This window comes from Hypomesus nipponensis, chromosome 7 (assembly GCF_054491055.1).
Source record: "Hypomesus nipponensis isolate SF chromosome 7, ASM5449105v1, whole genome shotgun sequence".
Lineage (NCBI taxonomy): Eukaryota > Metazoa > Chordata > Actinopteri > Osmeriformes > Osmeridae > Hypomesus > Hypomesus nipponensis.
This window is the reverse complement of record NC_140367.1, coordinates 10544331-10568422: the sequence shown is the minus strand read 5'-3', so window position 1 is coordinate 10568422 and position 24092 is coordinate 10544331. Positions and strand designations below refer to the sequence as shown.

The 24092-nt window shown below is 47.9% G+C and overlaps 1 protein-coding gene across 1 annotated transcript in view; it reads right to left on the bottom strand.

The window, feature by feature from the left end:
• The window catches only part of eps8a (EGFR pathway substrate 8a, signaling adaptor), a 38618-nt gene that overhangs the window by 12084 nt on the left and 2442 nt on the right, over window positions 1-24092 (bottom strand). The window contains exons 2-6 of the mRNA XM_084701378.1: window positions 4909-4999; window positions 3830-3897; window positions 1115-1182; window positions 817-978; window positions 49-198 (exon numbers count right to left, since the gene is read on the bottom strand). Coding sequence (XP_084557504.1) covers window positions 49-198; window positions 817-978; window positions 1115-1182; window positions 3830-3897; window positions 4909-4973 — 513 coding nt within the window. The 5' untranslated portion in view covers window positions 4974-4999. The remainder of the gene's footprint in view (window positions 1-48; window positions 199-816; window positions 979-1114; window positions 1183-3829; window positions 3898-4908; window positions 5000-24092) is intronic.

The following is a 24092-nucleotide window of genomic DNA, read 5'->3' as shown; positions in this document are numbered from 1 at the left end:
GTGTGAACCGACGATCCAGTCGGTGGTTCTCACTCGCACTCGCTTTACCTTGATGTCGTCGCACTGGAAGAGGTGCAGGTCGGGTTTGCTCTGGCCTGACTCCTTACACACCAGAGCCAAGATGGAGTCATAGCTGCAGGAACTCATAACAGCCTGGCAGTGCTGGAGGGTCCCCATGGGAAAGTTTTCCAGCTCATTCTGCATCAACAACAACAGGAAGAGAAGTCACTTTCAGAGCCAGTTCACCCTCAGTACAGTCGTTTTCAAGTAAAGAATTGAACTGACCCTTGAATGTGATATACTGACAGGGGAGTGATCGCAAATTAACTTAAGTAGGCAAAAAAAAAAGGTTTAAAAAAAGGTCATTGATTAATCCCAAACTCGTCCAGCTGGTCAAAAAGTTAGTGGGTCTCTTCAAATTTCACACTACTTATACTTATGTTTGAGCTAAGTCGCATTCACACATTTGGAGGGAGGTACAGAATAAGCTTCTTAAAGAAGGTCATCTTAAAGCCTGCAGGTTTAAACTTCTGGCTGATCAAATGAAATATGTAAAACAAAAGCTTGGCATAAATTAAAATGACAAAAACGGGTTTTCTAACTTAATTGTGTAGGCTTTTGAGTAAAAGAGTCCTTGTGAGGGCATGCGAGAAATTCTTTTGAAAAGTCACCATTTCAATCGTAATATCACCTGGCCTAGCTCGACTTTGATCTGAAACGTCAAAGAATAGTCCCCTCACTTGGACCAACTAGAAGAACCTCTGAGAAAATTCTACCACCACCCAAGCCGGGCCGTCCTCCCAGCCACCCACCCACCTTGGTCTCCTGGTCGATGAGGCTGACAGACTTCTCCTCCACCTGCAGCAGCATGTCCTGGGTCCACACCTTGCCCTTGGCGTCCAGCAGGCGGAGCTTCCTGATGCCGTCGTCGATGGTGATCATGGCGTCCTTGCGGTCCATCACGAACGTGGTGAGGTGCTGGGTTGGGGGGGAAGTTATGGGCAACATTGGGTTTAGGGAGGAACGTTTGGGTCAAAATGCAACAAAAAGCTTTGTGGTGAGTAGACACAGTGCAACACTTGAGAAGTTGTGTGTGTGTGCCTGTATCTCTCACCTCCACGTGGTACTGGGATGTGTCTGTCATGCTGTTGATACTGGTCTTGGTGTAGTGTTTCCTTTGCTCTGTGGAGAGGCAGAACCAAGTCAGCGCCATCGCAGACAGCAAACACCCAAGCTGTTCTCACGGAGGAACACAGCCAGGTCGTACCCAGAATCACCAACACTCCAATGGGGATCGGAATCAGCTGCAACACCGCAAAAGGTGAACCAAAAAGCCATAGGAGTGGCTAAATACTGGTCGTCAACGATGCAGACAGCCTCTCGTTAACGGGCGTGTATTGTTCTCAACACATGATGCAATCACAAGCTGGATAACGTTATCCTTGATTAACGATGAATGATCGTCACCAGGGAGTCCAATGGGAAATACTGTATACCCTACATCATTAGCATCCCATCAACATGTGGGACTGTCTGCAAGGCTGATTGATGGGCCCAGGCCACCGTTATCTATCAATGAGCGCCGATCAACGAGGCAAAGCCACATTTGGCAGCATCTATTGCTTGGTGTCAACAGTTGTCAGTCACGTTAAACACTGCACGCACGCACACACACCACACGGTAATAATTACAGATGGCAGGGGGAGTAACGGGATACCGACAGGGATGAGGAGGGTTAGAGTTACTGTGGGGGGGGGAGGGGGGGGGCTGGTGTCAGGGTTGTGGTCGCAGTTACGATTAGGAAGAGGGGGGAGGGTAGGGAGGGGTTCAGGGGAGAGAACGCCAGGTGGAGGTACGTAAGGAACGCCACTTACTCGATCCTCGCCACGGAAGGACGTGATTCCATTTGTTAAAGTAACCTACGTGGTGACGCAAAGCGATGAGTTACCCTTTGGCTGCAGTGATGTTTACACGGGGGTTGTGCGGATCAGTGGAATGACAAAGGAGAGCAGCGCAGAGCATACGTATGGCCCCGTTTGCAGTTCTAGGTTGATGGATGACTATGCACAGCTTTAAATGGGGGCAAGGGGTGAGGGGTTGGTCCAGGATGGTCGCTAGCAAGTCACTCACACACTCTTTGAGCTCCGAACATCCCTAGTAACACTGTGGACCTGAGCCCCAGGATAAGCATGCCATAAACTAAGCGTTGACTGCTAACGGCATTGCTAAGACGGCGTCATGGCGGAGGGTTCAGGTAAAATGTGTTCTGCAAGCTACTGAGGAGACTGAAGCCCAGGGTGACTTTCTCCCAGAAAAGCCCAGCAGCTCTCATGGGAAGAGAGAGAAAGATAGGAGTGAGGGAAGGAGAGAAAGTGAGAGAGATTTAGGGCAGAGGGGGGGATTCAAGGTTATTGGCCGTCTGTTGTGCGGAACTTCTCTAGATTTCGGGGGAAAATAATTGAGCTGATGTTCTAGTTGGGTTTTGCAGGTCGTTTGGAAGCTTTGGCACACAGGGATTCATGCACACACACACACACACACACACACACGTGCCAACCTTTCTTTTTATGTTTGGCAGATGTTCGGAGGAAGTATATCCCGTCCGTTCCTGTGAGCGCGGCGATGGAGAGATGGGAGGAATGATGAGTGAGTGAGAGAGAGGAGGGAGGGGGTGGAGAGATGGAATGCTCCTTTTTTAACACTCCTAAGGAACAACTTACTGAATGGCAGACAAATACAAAACCACTGACAGTAGGAAGCCATTTTACAAGGTTTAACCAGCTCCCATAGCTACAAACCGGTGGCAGTGAGGCATTTCTATAGAAAACGGGCTGCTCATTTCCTCGATTTACCCTCCTAGCAACTGACTGTCACCAGCCCATGCTGGGCTGCTCTTTCGATGAGAACAGAATGTGGAAACCCACAAGATGTGCTGGAGAGGTCGACTGCCAATAAAAGGCTTTTTCAAACAGGCACACCTGGGGACACCTACCGCTCAGCCGAGGCCCCTCGGCTGTGGGCTCGCCTCCCTCCTATTCGCCTGGGAAACAATAGCAGCGGCCAATCACCGGAGGTGGACGGCATGTACGCTCTGTCTCCTATCGGGCTATATATCTAATTGGAAGCGGCTGCAGTAGGGGGTGTGGCCAGGGGAGGGGGGGTATTGTGTGTCTATAGGAGAGAAACCATGTTCAGCTGAGCGTGGCACCTCTTCACGTTACCTTGGAAACCAATGACAAATCACCATGACTATGACAAAGGAGCACGTATTGTCCTAGCCCCAGGGACATCAAAAGGCCAGGACAACAAGCCCCTCCCACAACCCTCCTATCTCAGCCTATGGCGTAAGGAGTAGAGGAGGGGCCCTGGGCCAGATGATAACAGGGGCAAGGTGAGAAGCCGAGGCAGAGATTAAACTGTGGACCCCATAAAGGAGGTGGATGTGTGTGTCGGAGATAAGACACCACAAGCAGGGTGTCTCCTTCATAGATATCACGCTGTCAATATACCAAGAGCTGCTAGATGATGGCATCCTGAATGCTTTGGCGCGCGCACAAGCGAGACGCACTCGGCCACACACGCATGCCCGCTTTCTACCAATCGGATTTGGTGGTCAGGAGTTGGGAACCAATCCGATTTGAACGGCGTCAGACGTTGCCAAGCCATGTCGAAGTCCCTATCGACACTTCTACTATTCTGCCCTACATCAGCCTACACCCCTCTGACCTCAGGACAGACACAGAGCCTGCGGCAGAGAGGATGACATGCTCTGTGAAGAGGGAATAGATGGAGATGACGGGGCGGGGGAGGGAGGGAGGGGATACCCACCGTAGAGGGCTTTAGCACTGGACTTGGCTTTGTGCTCCGGGGGCTCTGGAGACTGCGAGCCATGGCCACTGTAGGAGAGAGAGAGAGAGAGACAGAGAGAGACAGAGAAAAAGAGAGAGAGACACACACACACAGAGAGAAAGAGAGAGAGACAGGGCAGTGATTAGTGGTCAGACCAAGTCAAACAGCATGTAAGCAGCCTATATGCACACCCTTTAAGTCTTGACAGCAGGGCAGAGATCAGGGCAGAGATTAGGAGAGGACAGGCATCTGTAAACTGTATGTGTGTGTATGGGAGTGCGGAGAACTTCACACCAAGGACAGCTCATGTGTCACCAGTGCTAATGAGGTTCTTGATACTTGATATTTTCTCACATTCCCAGGCTTATTCTAATTGCTCAGAGTATTAATAATGGATGGCTTCAATTAAAACTGGCAGACCTCCGAGATAACTTCCTGTATCGGACCAGCAGGAAGTAGGGCCCTGTGCTGAGAAGAGCCATCATTATAAATTCAACTACTGCCTTAGTTAATCTGTTATAAATCCACGTAGGATTTCAAATTGGTAGAATTCAGTGTCTCTTTTCATGCATGGGTTTCAGATGTTAACACTGTCGCACTCCTACTGTATGGTTAGGAGATGTAGCTGTCTTGTCTGAAAGATCGCATCCAATAAAAAGTCCCCACAAGTCAAGACTGTCGCAGCAGCTGAGCTGTGTGGGAACTCGTTTTAGGTCACCCCCCCGCCCTGCCAGCCCCCCCCCCCCCGGGGTGGGTCTCCTGACTGCACCGTTACCTCAGTCACTTGGAGCCTGGCATGTTTTCATTACGCTGACTTTGAGAGGAATTCAATTACTGCCAGACGTGGGGAAATAAGCATGGACAATTAAGTAACTGGATCAATTAGGGCATGGAGGTCAAGAAGCACGTGGCCATTAAAGAATAGACTTGTGACAAGCCATCTAAAGCCTGTGGGATTCCATCTCGACTGGGACGGCCCCAAAGGGAAGGGACAGACGAAGAGGAGGGGGGAGGAGGAGGAGGAGGAGGAGGAGGAAGGGGGGGGAGGGGGCACTCACTTTAGCTGGGAGGTGTAGGAGCCAAACCCGCCGGAGGGGTAGGTGGGGTTTGCGTACCCGTTCATCCTGGGGCGTCACAGAGGAAAGTCACCTGGGTAAACACAGAGCGGAAGAGACGAATCAAACGCACGCTCCCCTTCATTGAGCAGCACGAGTTGACGTCACAGTGTTTCTGAAAGGAGTACCCCTGCCTTAAAAGCACCACACAATGCGCGAGAGCCTTTGATTTCACAATTCTCATTAAAAGCGATTCAGATAAAGCTCCCACAGTTACGAAAAAGCACAACATGTACTTTGCTTTGGATAAAAGGTTTGCCAAATGAATACGTCTAAATGTAAAAGATACACCACTGAAATCAGTTTATTCATTAACAAAACAAACAGTGGGTAAATGGAATACCTGTAGTTCTCGCTGTGTCCTTTTGTGAGACCATGAGCATCTCATTCCACAACCATTGTTTTCCTCCCTCCACTTTCAAGGAACATATAGACCTGGTCATGCACACAGCTGATAACATCAAAGGAGATTTTTCCTCTGTGATACAGTACGTTTCCCATTGTCAAAGTGATACCGTGTAGGTTACACCATGAAAGAACGAGCCTCTCTCTCCCCCCCCCCCCCCCACCTTTCTCTTTCACTCTCTCCATCTGCCAGACTTTGTGTTGTTGACTCAGAGCTGGTTTGCAGAGAGGTTGCTATGGTGGTTCGTATTGTTCCGTCTTTACACTACCTAGCGTACATTCGCTTCCAACACAGCACAGTGCTTTCAGTACATAACCACAGAGAACGGGCCAAAGACAAACATTCTCCCCGGTTGTTTTCAAGTGTTATTTTTAGCGATTTGTGCTCTCAGATGCTCTGCTACCAGAGAGTGACTCGTCAAAGAAAGTGCGTGGGGGTTGTATGGTCGATGAGGCAAGTTGGGTCAAATCTTCAAAAGCTCTCTGCTGGCTTCCACAATGGGTATGAATATAGTGACTCCTTGTCTGAGGTCAGAGAGAGATCATAGCGCTCAATCGGGAACTGTATTACTGTAACTGTTTTCAGGAAACATTCTGAATGCTACATTTTCAACATGATTCATTCACACGTAACCAAGTCAAGAGATGACTTGGAGGAAGAATTGGAGCCCAAAGAACCCCACTCGAAAGAATGGACGTCATGACCTCATATTCACCTCTCCGGTGACTGTCACAAAAGCATACCCTCAGGTTTTAGCAGTCCCCGGCTGCCACAGTCCCCTGTCTTAGCTCATGCTAGCGGCTAATCCCCAGCGGCACACCCCTTACCTGACCCCTTCCCTCCCCAGGGGGCCCAGTCTTCAACTCCTCTCAGAAAGTGGGTCACGGTAATCGGGCGATTGGTGGGTGAAAATAGCTCGCGGAGGGAGGAGGCCATGGATCACAGACAGGCACCCGTCAGGGGTGACATGGGGACGACGACAGGGGTGGAAAGACCAGGCTAATTTTATTCCTTGTCCTCCGGGCCGACGACCCCACCTGTCAATCAGTGTAGGAGTCTTCTAGGAAACCTTGTCTGTCTTGATCAGTCTTGGAGTCGAGGCAGAAATATCTAGTATGTCACTCGAAGCAGTCCTTCATTTCTCCTTCAGTCTGATGTCAGGCAGGGAAGAGATCTATGGACGGTTGGAATTTTCCAACGGTTTAAATCCACTTCCAGACAAAACTTTTACAGAACAGTATGTAGACATTTTTAGGACGTTACTGACTACACCTCTCGTGTGGAGAGTTTTGCTTTGGCACCGTTCCAGAAGTCAATAAAGTACCTGGACACGAACGTCTAAATCAAGAGCTTGATCAGCTTGGTCGCCAACCGGCACTAACAAGACACGAGCAGACAACATGCACAGCCCCTTTCAAAATGGCCTAACTAACACTTAGGGAGCCTATACATTACAACACTTAAAGGACCCTGAGTGCGTTACGCCAAGCGATAAAGTAAGTGTTCACTGAGCAGGTGGGTGAACTGTTCTCTTCATGGCTCATGCCTCCTTAGAGACGTGCCCGGCCAGCGCCCTGCATGTTCAGTCGTCCGCTTGACCAGTGAGAGGAGGGGGAGCAGGCCAGCTCGTTGTTCAGCCATCAGTCCTGTAAATACCTCCAAGTCGTCTCCGTGCCAACAATTCGACACGGCAAGGTCTCAGTACGTCTGAAGCATCGTCTTGACATAACCGGAGCAGAAACGACTTGAATACGTGTTTTACAAACCGACATCACGTTGGACGCGCGCGGTGTGCACTGCTCTCGGGCCCGTGTTTGTGCTCGCGCCAGTTAAGCGTGACTCGGGAATTCTGAAGCGGGGCTTGCGAGGCCTCGAGACAATGGCGGGTCCCTCGCCTTGACAATCTCAACCGCCCAGCGGTTTCCTAAGAAGGCCAGCGTTCAAGACACAATAGACCACAGCTTCCTCACCTCATCTAGGTAACCGAGAGTTCAGAGGACGAGGGGTCTCCGACCCCCTTTTGTGTCCGTTAAAAGGGCATTGACATTTCTTTTTTTACGGATGACAGACGATTACAACCTCCTACTGAATCACGAGGGAAAATCTGGAGAGGATGAAAGCGCAGTGTGAAGTAGAGGGGCTGAAATGAAAAGCCCCTGGAAGAAAGGAAGTCTCCAGGGTGATTTAGGAGAAGATGAGGGTGTGAGCGTGCGTGTTGGCACGCATGTGTTGTTCACTGTGGGTATATAGACACCGTTGCTGGCACAATGTTGCTCTACAGCTGTATGTACAGTGCAGTTACATGGTTACTTTTCCCATGGCTGTGTTCTTATTGAGGTTGGGGAAGGGAGGGGGGGGGGGGTGGGTGGGGGTGATGCCTTCGCTTTGGCCTTTGTAGCCATAACAACGGTCAAATCCGATATTGTAATCATGAGGCTTGAGCAATAGAGACTAGAGAAATAGACTTCCTTCTCCTCGCCCCCCCCCGGGGGCCTCCACACATCCTGGAAGGATGTTAGCGCTACTGTACACTGGACATCTGAGGCTTCCCATTCAGTGGAATTAAAACAACATTACCCACTACCAAGACGCCAAAGCCATTAAGAGCTTTAGTGAAACACAAGATGGCTCTCTACCTCCAGCTTCTTTGTCGAAACCCACGCGGATCCCTAGGTCCTTTTCCCAGGAATTGTGGGTAAAACGTTTCCAGCCATTCCCCCCTGGCACGGTGGCCCACTCAATGATGAGAATTACAAGCGGTGAGCGTTTGCGTGAACGCCCCCTCACCTACGGTCTCTCCCCAAGCAAACGCCCCCACACATCCTTTTTTTTCCTCTCTCCTGTCCTCAACAGGGTGTTTTTTGGCTAGCCTAGCCGCTACGCCGGCCTGCTAGCAGAAGCTGCAGAAAGCAGCTTAGTGTCCCGTCTGGGGGGGTGGGGGGGAGCAGAGAGGGGGGGGGCGGGGGCAGACAGCACGGGAAGCACGTGGGCGCTGGGCAATCTTCATCCCCAGCCAGTGGCTGTCATCCCCAACAAAAGAAAACACAAGCAGCTGAGATAACGTCTTACATAAAAAGCCTGGGAAGATTTGTGTGCCCATCCACGTCAGAGACACAATGCTAAACTGAATTCATCTCATTCATGGGCTGGTGTCTGAGAATGCACACCAAGATACATCTTCTAAATGACTTATTTGACAGTTTTGGGGGTCAAAGCAGTTGATATCTTTTCAAGCTTCGTGTGGGATTTCATGTGCAGGGTATAAAAGGAGTTTGAAAACGTTTCTCGGAGCGCTGTCGCTGGTCACAAAGACCACAAAGGCCACAACTCACCACCTGGGAGGGAGAATCAATTTGCTGTGTGGTGTCAGTCGGCCCAGGGCTCCAAGCCAGGGCTAAAATTAGCCGCTAACCCCAGGGTGGCCCAGGTCCCATTAGCAGGTGCTTTCACCTGCTCCGATGTGAGTGCAGGGTGAATTTGAAACAAACAACACTATCCCAAACGCCTCTAAGGTGATTAACCGTGTCCTCTCCGATTTAGGTTGGAGATGCCTGGATGTTTGCTCTCTGCATCCTGGTGCAGTACCTCATCAGGATAACAGTTAGGGCCTAATTCAACACAATACTGTCATACAGACATCAGAGCAGAGCCGTCTGTTCCAAGTAAATCATCCAATCATCATCATGGTTCTCAATGTAAATGCGTGTAGTTTCTCATCACTGAACCCAAAACCATGCCAGCTGATTTGAGTTTGTGACCCTCCCTCACCCAGTAACTCTGTGGTAGAAGAATGTCCCTGTGGGGGGTGGGGGAGTTGGGGCTTGAGGTGTTTACACACACACACACACACACACACTTAACGGAAGGGCACATTCTATGGCTGAGCAGAGCTGGCCAACGGCCATCTGAAGTCTGGCCAAGTGTGTGTCTGTGCATGCGAGAGAGAGAGTTCTCGAAGGTGTTTCCATAGGGATGAAAAGACCTGCTGATCGCGAGGGCATCAAAAGGTAGCGAGGCTCCCCCAGCACAGGCAAAGACGAGCCAGTACTTCAGTATGTCAAGTAAGAGGACACAACGTGGGAACTGCCGTCAGCACAGTAGGTGTGATTATCGGTCCGGCCGCCGGAAACGGTCCCTGTTCACCAATAAGCCGTCTCCATCGTTGCGCGACACATGCAAACAAGATTGGCCGGAGGATACGCAAATGGAGAACTCGCACCAAGGCGCCGATGAAAATGTCACCCCTGCGGTAGTGGGCCTAGCCTGGCTGCCAGCCCAACTTAGCCCCGCCCACAAAAAAATGTGGTCGGGAAGTTGGGTCTGGAGTAGCTTGGTTGCGGACAAAACTATACCCGAACATGACTAATGAAATTGTCAGGGCGGGTTTTATACGATGATGGACAGATGATCAACAGTAACGTAATCAACCACGTCACCAAAGAGCGCTTGGGTTGAATGTGTTTTCAACAAACAACATATTACGTTGCTCTGATTAGTTGTAGGTCTATCCAATGGAGCGAAGAGGCATTTGTTTAACGAGTTCGGTTGAAACACGCCCCAAACTCATAGCCCAACAGAGAGTTATCAGACTCATTCTGACTATGACAACATCAGGCTATAGTAAGCCACCACTTGTAGACAAATACAAAATGGTATGAAAATACAAAATGTGAGGGGGGGGGGGGTGGTATTGTGTTGATAACAGATATTTTATCTGCTGTGGTTTGAGGTGGTTTGTGAGTTTACACAGTACTTCAAAGTGGTTTCATGTCCTGGCTTCAAAGCTTGGTTGTTCTTTCTGGTTTCTTAAATCGGAAGCAGTCCTGGGTCTTCACGGCAGTCACCATTTCCAAACAGGAAATGAGAGAGAATGGAGACAACAGAGAGCACCCTCGCACACACACACACGCACTCTCACATTCACACACACACACCCGACTTACTGATACCCCTATATGAATGATTGATGAACAACCTGCGGTGTCATCACTAGGTGGGTCACACACACATAGACACGCGCAGCGGGCAGACCAACATGCTGGCTGGCCTCTGCTTGCCCCAGTCTGTCACCTTCACAGCGGGAGCAGTCCTCAAACAGCCTCTAGCTCCATCAAACACTGCCTCTAGCTCCATCAAAACACTGCCTCTAGTCCAAGCATTACTTCGATACAACCACACTTGGTTCAGTTATCAAACACCCTGCTTATCGAGCAGGACATATCTTTACTACCAAACTGTCCTTTGCATGAGTGCACCTGTGACTAGACTCTGGAGAACTCATGCAAATCCAGCCGTGTCTCCCGTCCACCGGCACCTTCCGGCAACCCTCCCAGCCCGTCCCCACTTAGCTGTGCTCTCCCTGTACCCCGTCGGTGTTACCTCCTCTGTGTCTCGTCATCCACCTCCCCGCGGGGCCAGCGCTGCGATCTGTTCGTCTGTCACCTAGCGTTCGGTTATCACGCCTTTCCAGGGATGGGGAGCGGGAGGGAACCAGACTCACGGGAGGGTCTCTCGCCGAATGGGAAGCGAGTGAGGGGGAGAGGTGTGTGGGGGTTGGGGAGGGGTGTGTGGGGGTGGGGAGGGGGAGACGGGGGTCTTTCTCCCCCCCCCCCCCCGTGTGTGATAATCAGCAGGCTGATGTTGAGGGCGTAGAGAGGAGAAGAACACGAGCAGATAAGCGGGGTTCTTGAAAGGGCGCTGGACGACGCGATTGTCGTCGTCCCGTTGTCAAGGTCCAAACAGATGTTCAGAGGCTTTGTCATAACGGGGGGAGGGGAGGGTGGAGGTCCAAGGATCCTGGACACCCACCCTAGATGTCTGATGAACAACACATGGCTTCTTATCACTGTTCACAGAGGAGTGGGCTGTGGGTGGATAGACAAGCCCACAAAGTGCACTTTGTTTTCACACTCTCCCTCCTCCAGCCTTGAGACAGGAGCCTGGGAGAGGAGCCCTCGCCCATTACTGACACACGTGTGTGTGTGTGTGTGTGTGTGTGGGAAGGAATGAAACAGTAGGGTTGTCTTTTGAGTGTGTGTGTGTGTGTGCGTCCGTGCGCTTACAAAAGGACAAATCAGGAAAGGATGTCGGACAGATGTGTCACAAAAGCCGCAAACAGGTGATGGCCACGGACGTGCCGAGAGGCATTGTGCCTCCATCTCCATGGCAACGGCGAGCCGCCCGCGGCAGTGAATAGACCCACTGCCCGTTACCAATCAACCGCCACGCTGCCTTCATGCGGCCCTCGTCAACAATCCAGCAGGGTTGTCACAGCTGATGCTCCGGCTCCGTTTCTGCACCGAGCAGAGATGAGGGAAAACCTCTGACCGTCTCCCAGAGTGACTGAGTCCCTGTAATCGAACCTACACCGCAACCGCTGGGCGTTGTCGAGTGTGTGACTGTGTGCGCGTGGGAGTGTGTGGAATGAGGGGGGGAGGGGAGGGGAGGGGGGGAGGGGTTTCCCATATCACACGTGTCGTCAATGGAGGTTTGAGATAAGGACAGGTGTGGAGAGGTAACGCACTGACCGGATGATGTCATCTTTAGTGCAATGCAAACATTGTGATTGAGTTTCCTCACGGCATGTCCTGATTATGATTGACGTGCTAGGTTAATCAGTCTCTCGGGGCTTTGGCTCTGAATGACTCAAAACGCAGTCTGTCAGCGCCGTCACTTTGTACATCAGAAGTTTGTTGGCTTATTAAAGCAACTATACACACAACGGAACGCAAATCTATTGCGGAAAAAAAAGTTTCTGTTGCTCAATCATTTACTATGAATAAAGTTTCCTGTCTCCTTGATGGTAAATCATTTTCCAAACATATCCATTGATGAATGTCGAATGTAATACCTTTCTCTCAACAGCACAAGCCTTATCCTTCCTTGAGAGACTTAAACCCAACCCACTCTTATCTAGCGACATCCGTACCGAGGGAGTTGGTTCTGCTGGTCAAGTCAACACTATTCCAGAGCTCAAGCAGGATTATACAGGAGTCCATATGAACACTGTTCCTGATGCTGGACTGTGTCCATGTGTGATGGATCACTGTTCTCCCAGGCGAAGCCTGCATTGTGCCCTAGGACTTGTTGTGGAAGCAAGCACCATGTTGAACATGTAGGAGGGGGGGGGGGGTTTAGATCAACTCTCCTGAGCACTTCAGAGCTAGGAGGTGGAATGTGACTAATGCAATTTACATGGTATGAGCTGGTTGAGAGGGTCACTTGTCTAGTCAACGGCTAGGCCAAATACCGTGAATGTGAAACTTTGGGATTAAGTAACAAACAGGATTAAATTGGTACAAAAGTGAAACTGAAACACAAAAAACTGGAATAGAAGGAAAGATAATCTCAGCGAAACATGACATCAGCTCCTAGCGTGCAGCTTTACATAAGAAAATAATCCCAGGTAACCGTTAAACAAATCTACCGCTAGGAACTCAGCAACGAGTACATGTCCATACCTGTTTTGGCGTCTTACATCATCGTTAGCTCCTTTGAATGTCAGGGTCTATTGTCTCTGTCCCCCTTTTCTGCTTGCTAATTGGCTGAGCTTGGATATTCCTTTAACAGCAGTAACAGCACACAGGAGAAACACACCTCTCTCCTCCTCCTTCACTGTCCCAATGATGGAAAGTAAAGAGGATTTGTAAGAAGATTTGCATCCACACATCGTCCGTCCCCCCACACACACACGCGCGCGCACACAGACAAGCACACAGGCCATAATCTCCTTCATCATCCTCCTCCCAGAACAAAGGATGCTGGGATATGACATGAGCTGGGTGATTGAACACACTCTGGCCTGGAGCACTGCAACGCACAGGGACACCTATAAAACAGCTGATATGCCCGTGATAAGGGACATACTGAACACTCAGACTCAACTGGACACACCCAACAATAGAACGATCTTAGGACCATCATGAAAATATACAGTTATCCTGTGAAATAACATGTACGTGTTGCTAACTCAAAAAAAAAAACAAAAAAAAAACACCCCACTGTCAACTATGAAGAGGAGATCCAAATTTATGGCACTAAAGATTTACAGCTGTTATCGTGGAAAAGTATCGTTAGGGGCCATATTGGTGCGGTTTCTGGGAGCTGATTGGAGCACAGCTGGTATCAACATTACCCCAAGGGTGAGTTCGAGTCAAACCCAAGTATCTGTCACCATGAAGTCCCAGTATTGTGCCAACGCCTATGGACACTCGCGTACACCTGCTTCTCTGAGCTTGACGGCCAGATGACACAATCTAACGAAGTACACAACACCTCGAAAATACGCTACCCTTCGATCGAAATCACACGACAGTCATAATCCTAAAATCGACTAGTCAGACGTTAATCATTACCACTATTCATCTTAATAAACTAAAGTCCTAATCTTAAAATACCTCATGTTTCAATGACTGTGTAAGGACTCTCACCACAATGGATTTCATAGATAAGTCATTGCTGATAAACAAAAAGTCGTCCAGGATGGTTGTGATTGACACATCTCATTTGGGCATACCAAAAACAGCATTGTTGCTGTCTCTGAGGAAAGGGGGGCACAACATCAATCACGCGCCCCGTGCCTTCTTGACTAAGCTTCGACCCCTCACATCCATCTCCAAAGTGAACAATATGCTGACAGTCCAGATGTTATCTCACTTTGCTAATCCCCTCTGCCTTAATCCACCCCATAATCATATCATCCCTCCTTCTGTCAGTGTTTGGAGTTGCCAATGGCGACGGTAAGCTCCAGGAAGGAAGTCCCACGTGGTTTCCTTCCGTGGACGAATGGTCACCTCACCAACTTTCTCTTTTTGTATTGTTCCACGAGGCTATAATTAGACCCAGAGAGTCTGCATTCAAAGGCGAGGCCATTAGATGAGGGAGTCACCTTATCCATCAGAAGCACCTGTTCACAAGAAGTGTGAGCAATATACTGACTGTTGCCTGAGTTGGAATAGCTTCAGATAGGGTTTTGAAGAACTGTGAGGCAATACCGTTCAAATAAGTCAGTATACTCACAGTACTTCATTTAACAAACCATATACCAGGCAACCAAGTCCAGGCAATGCTTGAATAGATTTTTAAGTACCAATGGTCCACGACTCAAAAGGTTTCCATGGTAACCTGTGTCAGACTGCTACAAACAGCCAGCCCTTAAAAATAAAAAATAAAAACACCTCCACAATCAGGAAACCTTTCAACTTCAATGGCCCAGATGATAGCCAAATGAGCTATCCTAGACCTACTGATAAAAAAATGAAAGAAAAAATATGTAACACCCTTAATGGAACTGCAGTTTCACTGTGGACACTAATGGGGCACCAAGAGTGACAATCTGGCACCTTTGCAATGAGAAACTCATTATTTAGCGTTCGGTCCAGCGGAGGCTGTTCATCTAGGTAGTCTCGCTAAAAGGAAAATCATACCGTAGCGTGTTGCTAATGCTAATGTACAGGGTGGCTTTTGCCCTCGTTTATCTAGAAATTGGAATTTCTCCCCTCACACGCATTGCCATAGGCAGATGAATGAATCAATACAACAGTCATGCTTGGGAGAGTGAGATTGCGTTTTGTGCTAGTACACCGCCCAACAAGCTGACAGTTATTCATTGCCTTGCAGTGTCTGAAGCGGTGAAGCCTCTTCTTATGGATTTAGCCCGGGCCACATTTAGGCTACTCTAATCTAGGTTAGATGCTTGGATTGCAGGAAGCCTCGGTTCTTTGAGAGGCGATACAGACCAAACATTCAGATCAGTGCTCACTGGTTGCAGTGAAGAGATTTTTTAAGACTCCTGGCTCCTTGAAGCCATGATTACACCCTTCTGTGGCTGGTCTTCAGAAAGGTTTGAGTCATTCAACCGTGTAGACAGTTTGTGACCGAATACACTAAAAAAACATTTGTTGACATGGGTGTTGAGAAGTTGCCTTTAAAAATCACTTCCTCCCTCGTGTGATCTTTTTTTATTACCAAGACGGGACCATTTTGTGGAAGCTTTACGCCTCTGAAACTCACCCATCTTGGAAAGTTGCCCCACTCACGGGCCAAAAAATGCACACTTTCACAAACGTTAGATCCCCGTGGTACTGACAGAGGGGTGTGTGTTTGAGACGGTTTAAAATTCACTGCTTGTCCCCTCTCAGTTACCGAGCAGGAGCGTGAAAGTTTCCCCTGAAAAGAGTCCATTTGTAATCAGATCACACTGTAAAGTGGTTGACAAAGCACAGGGGTGAAAACCCTTTCATAAATGAAAGGAAACAAGGAATATCCCTCCTCCTGCACTACAAATATGCACCACCTTCTCTACTGCCATAGCCAGTAGGAATGCAATAAGGAGTACCTTGCCGTCTCAAAGTTTGAGGTATGAGACGAAAAACACTGCTGTCACGACCACTGAAACAGAGAGGAAGATCATGAAGAGAGGAAGCACATGTTGATTGGGTTTTGTGCTGCATCAATCGGCGTTTCAGAGGTGGATCGGGCTAGCATTGAACAACTGTGTGTTGGGAACGTTTGCATGCCTTCCTGTGCTCAATCAAGCGTTTATATTCATTAACATGTCATTGAAAGATCTGATCAGATATTTCGAAATCTTCTTACTGTATTCAGGTCCGGACGCCTTCTTGGAGTCTTGGAACATGTCTATGAGTGTACTGGTTAGGGCTCTGACCCTGGAGAACGTGGTCCTCTGGTTGAGGTCAAGGTTATCCATCTGCTAAGCAACGAAACCACAGAGCCTGACCCATTTTCCCACGCTCACTTGGCTGTGCAAAGACCCAGAATCCGGTTCTCCGGCAACACACTGAGTCAAGCCTGGACACCTGTTCCACACATCTGCCACAGGAGTCACTGCAGACGCTGAATGACGTGCAAGACTAGCCATGAGTTTTTCGATAAGTCATCATGCTCTGACAAAACAATCACAAGCTTGATGCTTCACCATACTGACGTGATTACACAATCAGGCCCGTGGTAATACTTACAGCCTGAACAAAGTTGGATTTTCCATCGCTAAATGATTTCAAGGGTGAAATGGTTCAACGAGCAAAGCTCGACTCTTGAAGGAATCCTTCAAACTGCCCAAATGCAACAAGTCACTCTGCTACACAAGCAACTGTGGAGCACAAGGTTAAATGCACCAAACAGCGTTGCGTAAAGCCTCCCTACCTTCATATAGGTCCACAGCACGAATGGATTCCCAAACAAGCAGTGACCATAGCCCTTTACAAGAGGAGAAACAAAGCACAAGCTGGCCTTAAATACCACGAAGGAGGCTCTCCCTGTGTCTCCCACAGACGTCACACTCAGTGGAGGGGAGACATACTGCACCATGGATAAACACTCCCTCTTCCCCTCTCTCTCTCAGACCGTTCAGGTCTCCTCTTCTCAGCCTTGTGACCAGGAGTAGCTCCACCCACACGGGCCTTAGTGGGAGGTGCTTTCTGGATTTGCTCCAATCGTTTTTGTGCTACACCGGTGCACTTAAGCCCCTAATTAATGACTTATTAGAAGTGAACAAGTAGCAGTAGGGGGTGAGGGGGACTGAAACATTCTTATGAATGTTTCAGTGCATTAGCAGTGACATTAGGGGCTCGAGTTGGATAAAGAACAGCCCCTAAAAAATGTCAACCCCTACTTCCAAGCTTCTTAGGCCCGTTGCCGTGGTAACCCTGCCGAAAACAAAAGATGGCTGTAGCCCCTGAGCCCTCTGTTTGATTGAGACTGTTTCATCAAGAAAGATGTCTTGTCCCCCAGTAAAAAAATAAATACAAAATTAAATAAATAAAAGGCCCCGAAATAAGTCAAAGGGGTTAGCTTGAGTTAAAATGGAGGACAGAGGAGGTATGGACAAATTCTGGTTCCAGAAAGACTGCTGACACATAACTGTGAGGTAGTGAATCTTCAGGTGTTTCTTGACCATGGAATGTCAGAGCTTGTCCTCGAAAATACCTGTTCAAATGGTGAAGAGAACAGGATTTCACACGTAGGGAAGCTATAAAAGGGTTGAGAAAAAGCTCGGTTTTAGTGTTTATTGCATCACCACAGGTCAAAGTGGTTTAGGTTTAACTTCTCTTTCTTAAAACAAACAGGAGATTACCTTCACCTGCTGCAAACACCTTCACCTGCTGCAAACACAAGATAATGCCCAATGTGAAAACAAGTATATTTTTTGCATTTGTGTCCTTGCCTTGGTTCCAACCAGAGAAGTTGCACCAGCCTAAAACTGTATCTATGTGATGATGATATATCAGGTCAGTGCATGGGAGATGAGGATGAAGAACGTTAAGAGCACACAGATTGTTTGGCCCGAGTGACAGCAGTGGATGGCAGATTGGAGGAGGCTGGCTATCTTGAGCTTGATGAAGTGAACCCTGTCTAAACCCCATCCAGATGCTGTTAGACACTAACTTTGCCTCGCGTGGCCAGACAGCAAGTAGATAGGTCCAGTTCTACAGCACTGGTATGTCATTAGGAAAGATACAACTTTTACATCAGCTTTTAGCCAATTATGTCTGCTACTGAGCGAACGGTGACACAAGTCCTTTAAGGCATAAGTCAACACCATAATCCTGGGGTTTAAATCCTCTTAAAGACGACAGATGTGTAGCACCTTGAACACAGGGTGCAATGGAAAAGTAACACACTTATTAGTGTTCGGCCTTACTTAGTTAGGAAAGGTGAAATACAGTAAGCTCCTGACTGATCTGAAGCCAGCACGGCATAGCTCAACCAGCTTGGTTTTGCAATAAATTCTAAAAGTCAAGTTTATCCAGAGACTGATCATGTCAAATGTCTTAAGGCCCACCGACAAGTTATTAAAGTTATCAGTTTTTTTTATATAATGTACCATTTCTCATGGAGGTGTACGTTTGTTCTGCAAACATGCACAGAGACACGCCTTGGATTTCCTAACCTTCATAATGTGACACAATGATATGAGCAGAATGACCATCATCAAATTACAGTTTTCAAGCTGATGGGAACTGAGAAGCAATGTCCTGTACTACTGAAATTGAAGTTTACACAGTACATACACACACATACTGTGCCACACATAGTACTTTAGAATTTCTTAGCGGCAGCAGTTTTGAGCTTTTAAAGCCATCTTTATTAAAACTTATATTAGCGGTAATCCCACTAACCTTTAATTAATTCTAAAAAGAAACAGCAGGTCGCATTCCTTAATATGGGATTTGGTTCTTGACCAAGAGGCACAGTGAAACTGTTGAATTGCAGTCTGATAACATCCTTAATCTAAAGTAAACCTGGGCTTACTGAATACCACAACAATCTCAAGGTTATTGTTAAGATTAAAAGGGTGCCTTTGAGGTGACAATCTACGGTGGCCGACATGTGCAAACGCCCTGCAACTTAAAAAAACAAGCAAATTAAGAAAACATCTTCATTAATTTGACAACACATGGGCAGCATTCAGCAAACGCGCTGCAAATATAGAAACACGCTGCAAAAAGGAGAGCACGCAAACCCCGAAAACAAATGCAAACAGAAAAACGCTGCATCCAGATTACACAACGGAAGTGCTCCGGGCCTCTAGGGGGAGCGCTAAGTGGAACAGCTTGATTTTAGATCTAAAGAGAGAGCAGATGACAGGTTTGTTTTGGAAACGGGACCAAAAGTGAAGTAAAAAGGCGACATCAAAAGGTTAGTATTCAATTTTACATTTGGCCCTCCTCTTTTACAGTATTTTAAAAGAGCGTTTCCAAAACAAACCTCTCATCTGCTCCCTTTCTCTTGCTCCGTGGGATCTAAAATCAAGCTGTTCCACTTAGCGCTCCCCCTATAGAGTGCCTGGAGCACTTCCGTTGTGTAATCTGGATTCTGCGTTTTTCTGTTTGCATTTGTTTTCGGGGTTTGCGTGCTTTCCTTTTTGCAGCGCGTTTATGTATTTGGTTGTGTTGTGTGTATTTGCAGCGTGTTTCTTTATTTGCAGCGCGTTTGCTGAATGCTGCGCATGTGTTGTCATATTAATGAAGATGTTTTCTTAATTTGCTTGTGTTTTGTCAATTTGCATGTGTTTTCTTAAGTTGCTGGGGTTTTGCACATGTCGGCCACCGTAACAATCAGATGCGGGGGTATACACGTCAAAGACTGATCCCTTTGACCTTTGAGGCCAAGGATTGTCGTTTTTCTACACTGGGGATTCTAGGAAAGACTTCTTAAGTGACAAACGACTTCAGCCAGTACTGATCCTCTACTGACACACACACACACACCACCTGATACGGTAGAGTCAGTCTTCACTTGCAATAAATCAAAGAATCCATGGCCGGTGGTCGAGGAAGCTCGGTGTCTGGCATTAGGTTTGGTCTATTAACTCGAACTACTGAGGCTGGAGGGTCATTCCATCCAAGGGCAGAACTCGACTTCCATCAAAGAGCCTCCCTCCCACACACACACACACACACACACACACTGTACTGGTGCGGTGCAAGCACATACAGTCCATGAAAGGCATAGTGGTTGGCTACTATCAAGGTCCAAATGTCAATTTCACCCAGTCGAAAGATTATTCATGGGCACGCCGTTCGTTCTCTGCAGTCGGCTGTGAAATTGCGCTTCAGAAAGGAGTTCTCAATCAAGCAGGGCAGCTCACACACACACACAGACTTCTACTGTAAAGTACTTTATATTCAGAGGGAAAACAACAGGCCTGCTGTGAGGTTCCTTGGCAGGGCAGGGAGGACTCAGAAGGCCAGAGATGGTGACAGGGAGGGGATCCACCTGAGCAGGTGGTTCCTCAACACAGCTGAGCGGATAGTTCCCTAAACACACCTGCTGAAGGGACTGACAAAAGGGAGGAACAGAAGACTTATTAAACATTCATGTCTCTAAGGTGGAACGAGAAGCTGCTGACCCCGTAACCCTGGGGAACTTGAGATTGATGCGCAGGCTCGGGATGAAAAAGGGAAGCACTAAAAAGACGAGTAAACAGCCGTGGCCACGTTCGAATTGGACAACATCTTGCCAGTCCATTTCCTTCCTTTGTTGTGTTTGCAAATGGTAGTCTAGAGATAGACGGACAGCACTTTACATTGTTAGCTTTTAAGACCTTGGGCTTAATAATAAATCATTACTCTAGGTGGTGCAGTGATCCCCGATAAAGTGTGAGCTTTTAACCGTCTCATGGTGGTGAAAGAAAATGGCAGAGGACGAAAAAAGAAACACAAGCCACGACTTGTTTTGACAATTCAGCGCCGTACGACGCATGAGGAATTTAAGATGGGCCAATTTTGGTAAGCCACAATTTAGTGATGTGTTACAGCCTTCACCCATGCATTCAACCCAACTCCTACTTAGTGGCAATGTTAGAATGAAAACTTTTATTTTGGTTGCATGACTGCACTAAATATGCTGTGACGAGGCAAGCGTGCTGTTTTCTGTTTCACACTCCGTCTGCCAGCCAAATACAGACAGGTGTTTGATAAAAAGTGAGACACACACCAGTTCAAACGACAAAGTATGCCATCGTCTCAACGTCAAGCCTTCAGCTGTGGATAAATAGATCTTAGCAGGCAGTCAGTCAGTAATGCCAGCCTGCTCGGAAGACAAGCCCAGCATGAAGCCTTGCACCTCAGGCTCTGGTACCAGCAGGATGTTCCTCTCACACACAAACACACACACCTGGTTCTGGTACCACCAGGATGACACACCGCTCTGGTACCAGCGGGATCTGGTTTCACCTCAACCCACATTCATAAAGTCATTATTTCCTGAACCCAAAAAATTGCCATGTTTTTAGTTCTCCCTCAAAAACACTGACCAACACCCCTTCCAGTTGCTGTACTGTGAGTGAATCTGCACCAATGGCCGTCATTCCAGTTTAGACCTCAGCTCTTTATGGTTCACTAGCTAGCTGCCTCACACGATGGCCCTGTCTGCTCCCATAAGCCTTTGGGAGAGCGGGCACCCCAGAGGTCTTCTCTCAGCAAGGATGAAGACAATGGCCCTTGACATTTAGGCCCCGTTCCTCCAGCACACGTGGCCCAAATCAAACAACCTCCCCTGGCTTCCCCTCATGCTCACATGGCAAAAAGCGAATACGTTCCCCTTCTCCAAGATCTCAGGTGACATTTAATTTTTCCGTCACATGTAGAAAGAGCCTCCCGCTTCGGTGTCCGATTGCCGTCTACTGGGATGTTTAATCTTTGATAGTCACGGTTCAGGTAGAAACAGGAAACATTGCGGGGAAGGGAGTGCTGCTGTTCGTGCATGCATTGACCTGCAATGTTTTGATCCTCACACTTACTTGCACAAGACAGCCCTGGGACAGCTTCGTGTCGCAACACTGTTCCAATCCCGACCCAAAACAATCTGGCAGTGGCTCCGAACACAGACATGTTAACTCGGCCGGCAGCTACACCTCCGTGGGACGGCGGTGCCCCTCTAGAATCGGAACGAGTTGACAAGACACCCACTTAGATCAGCCGTAGACGCGTGTCCACACTATTGGAAGGCACGCACTTCACTTCCAAGCCTCTGCTATAGGACCTGCTCCATCTCAAAGCCTCTGAAAAGGAACTAGTCAGCGTAGAGAAGTGTAATGACTGAGATACTTCATCCAGGATCGGTTAAGGGCTACAGACTACCTGCTCCCTCCCTCCCTACCGACCCCCCTGGAAGGCTGGCATGGCTGGAGGCCTGGCACAGTGGCCCAGAGGACAAAAGAAGGGCACCGCCTGAAAGACGAAAGCATAAAAGAACCAGTGTGTTACCACTGGCAGTCTCCCCTGACCCAGGCTGAGCGAGAGCAGCTCTGTGTCAACATTAGGTAGATGCTAATATCTTGTTCCCAAATGCTTTAGTTCCTGTTTGTCTAAGAAATGGACTACTAAGCTGTACCACACCACAAAATGACTCGGAGATATGAAAGAACTTACAGATACCCCTAAGAAATGTCCTTAATTATTTTTCCACTGATCATTTCCTGTTCTTCTATTTTGAGAACGTAAGTCAGTACTCCACTGCTCTCTCTACAATAATCAGTGTCTCGTATGAACAGTATGGGCCACAGCACTGTGCCAACAAGGCACTCTACAATCTGAGGAGGAGCAGAATGATGACACGCATCACAGGACCATAATGGAGAACTGAGGACGATGGGGCCAGGCAGTGGAACCAGACTACCTCGATAGTTAGGAGGAGAAACGATAGATTACTGAAATGACAGAAGACCTTGTGGGCTCTGGGAAGAAGCAACAAAACAGAGTGAGGGAAGGAGAATTGGCAAGCAATCCATTTAAATGTCCTTATGGACAGAGTCTGCACAGAGTCCTTAGAGACAAAGTTGGGCAAGTCAATCCTATCCATTTTATTTTCACAGTGTGATTCAATTTTCATTTACCACTGCCGATGCTAATGATATAATGGTTGAGGTCTTCCTGCTTTAAAACGAGCCAACAAGGGGAAATCAAACAACTACAGACCTTTGTGATACAAGCTAAAGGATTAGCATTGATTAAATCTTCCAGAGGTAGGCTAAATGTAGCTCCACTTAGTACCTGCCCACATATCTGCAAAACACATCATTTGGCTATTTGAGGAACCATTGAGCTTCCCCTTATAGTCAGACAATAGCCAAGAGGAATTATAAGAACAAAAGGAGGACAGTGCAACAAACCCCTCACTACCTGGCATACGTTGGTACCTTGGAATGGAAGACAATGAAGACCGTTAGTGCTGAAGTGACAAGGGGAAAGAGGAAACCTTTCGAACCCCCCCCCCACCCCCCCTCACACACACACACAACCACAGGCCCCAATCACACTGAACAAATACACGGTTAACTCGGTCGTCAAGGAAGGCCAAGGAGCAAAATACATCTACTGGACAATCATTAATGCTCCAAGTAAGTTCTTGTTTAAACACCACAAGATTAAACGACTGGATACACAGAGTGAGAGAAGCATTACCGGTGGTCTACTTGCAAAGCAGTCAGCAGTATTGTATTGGCACTAAGCCTTTTGAACCTTTGACACGTAATACCACATGATCAGTGGACAAGCAAAAACACAGTGTTTCTAGGCTGGACTGACGGCTACAGAAATGGTGCCAAATCATTACACAACTTTGATCAAATGTACTGTTTACTGTCCTTTTCCACAAGAAAAGGAATAATACAAATAAGGGGGAATCCTTGATCATGAAGTGACTTGAGCCCTTAAGCTGTGGGGGTGGGATCGACATCTGTCACTCTGGCCGTGTCATTGACCCTGTGGTGGACACAGTCTCCCAGAGTAACAGGACTCCAGACAATCTACTGATAGACGCACTGATCTTCTTAAATAGATGGTGTCGGTCCCATGATTGGGTATTGCACCAGATCACCACTACTACAGCGCACGAGTCTGAACACGGCTTTATGTCATTAAACACGGTGCCTATGGAGATCTTAATGCCTATGAGAGTCCACTTAGACTTGCATTAGATTGACTCAATAAAAACACGAGCTTTTCATTAACTTCAGTTCTAGACTAGTAATTCCAAAATGCATTCCGGGAGAGAGAGAAGAGAAAAAAAAAGAGAAAAGTTTCAGCTCATCTTTAAACTGCTTTATTTCTCAGAAAGAGCCCATGCCATCCTCAACACTTTTCTCCCCAAAGCCAGATTGTGTTGAGCGAATGTCCACACCATACACAACTCTTCCTGGTACCATCTGTTCCATCAGTAAACTCCAACTAAGCCCTGCTACTCCCTAGCTAACACC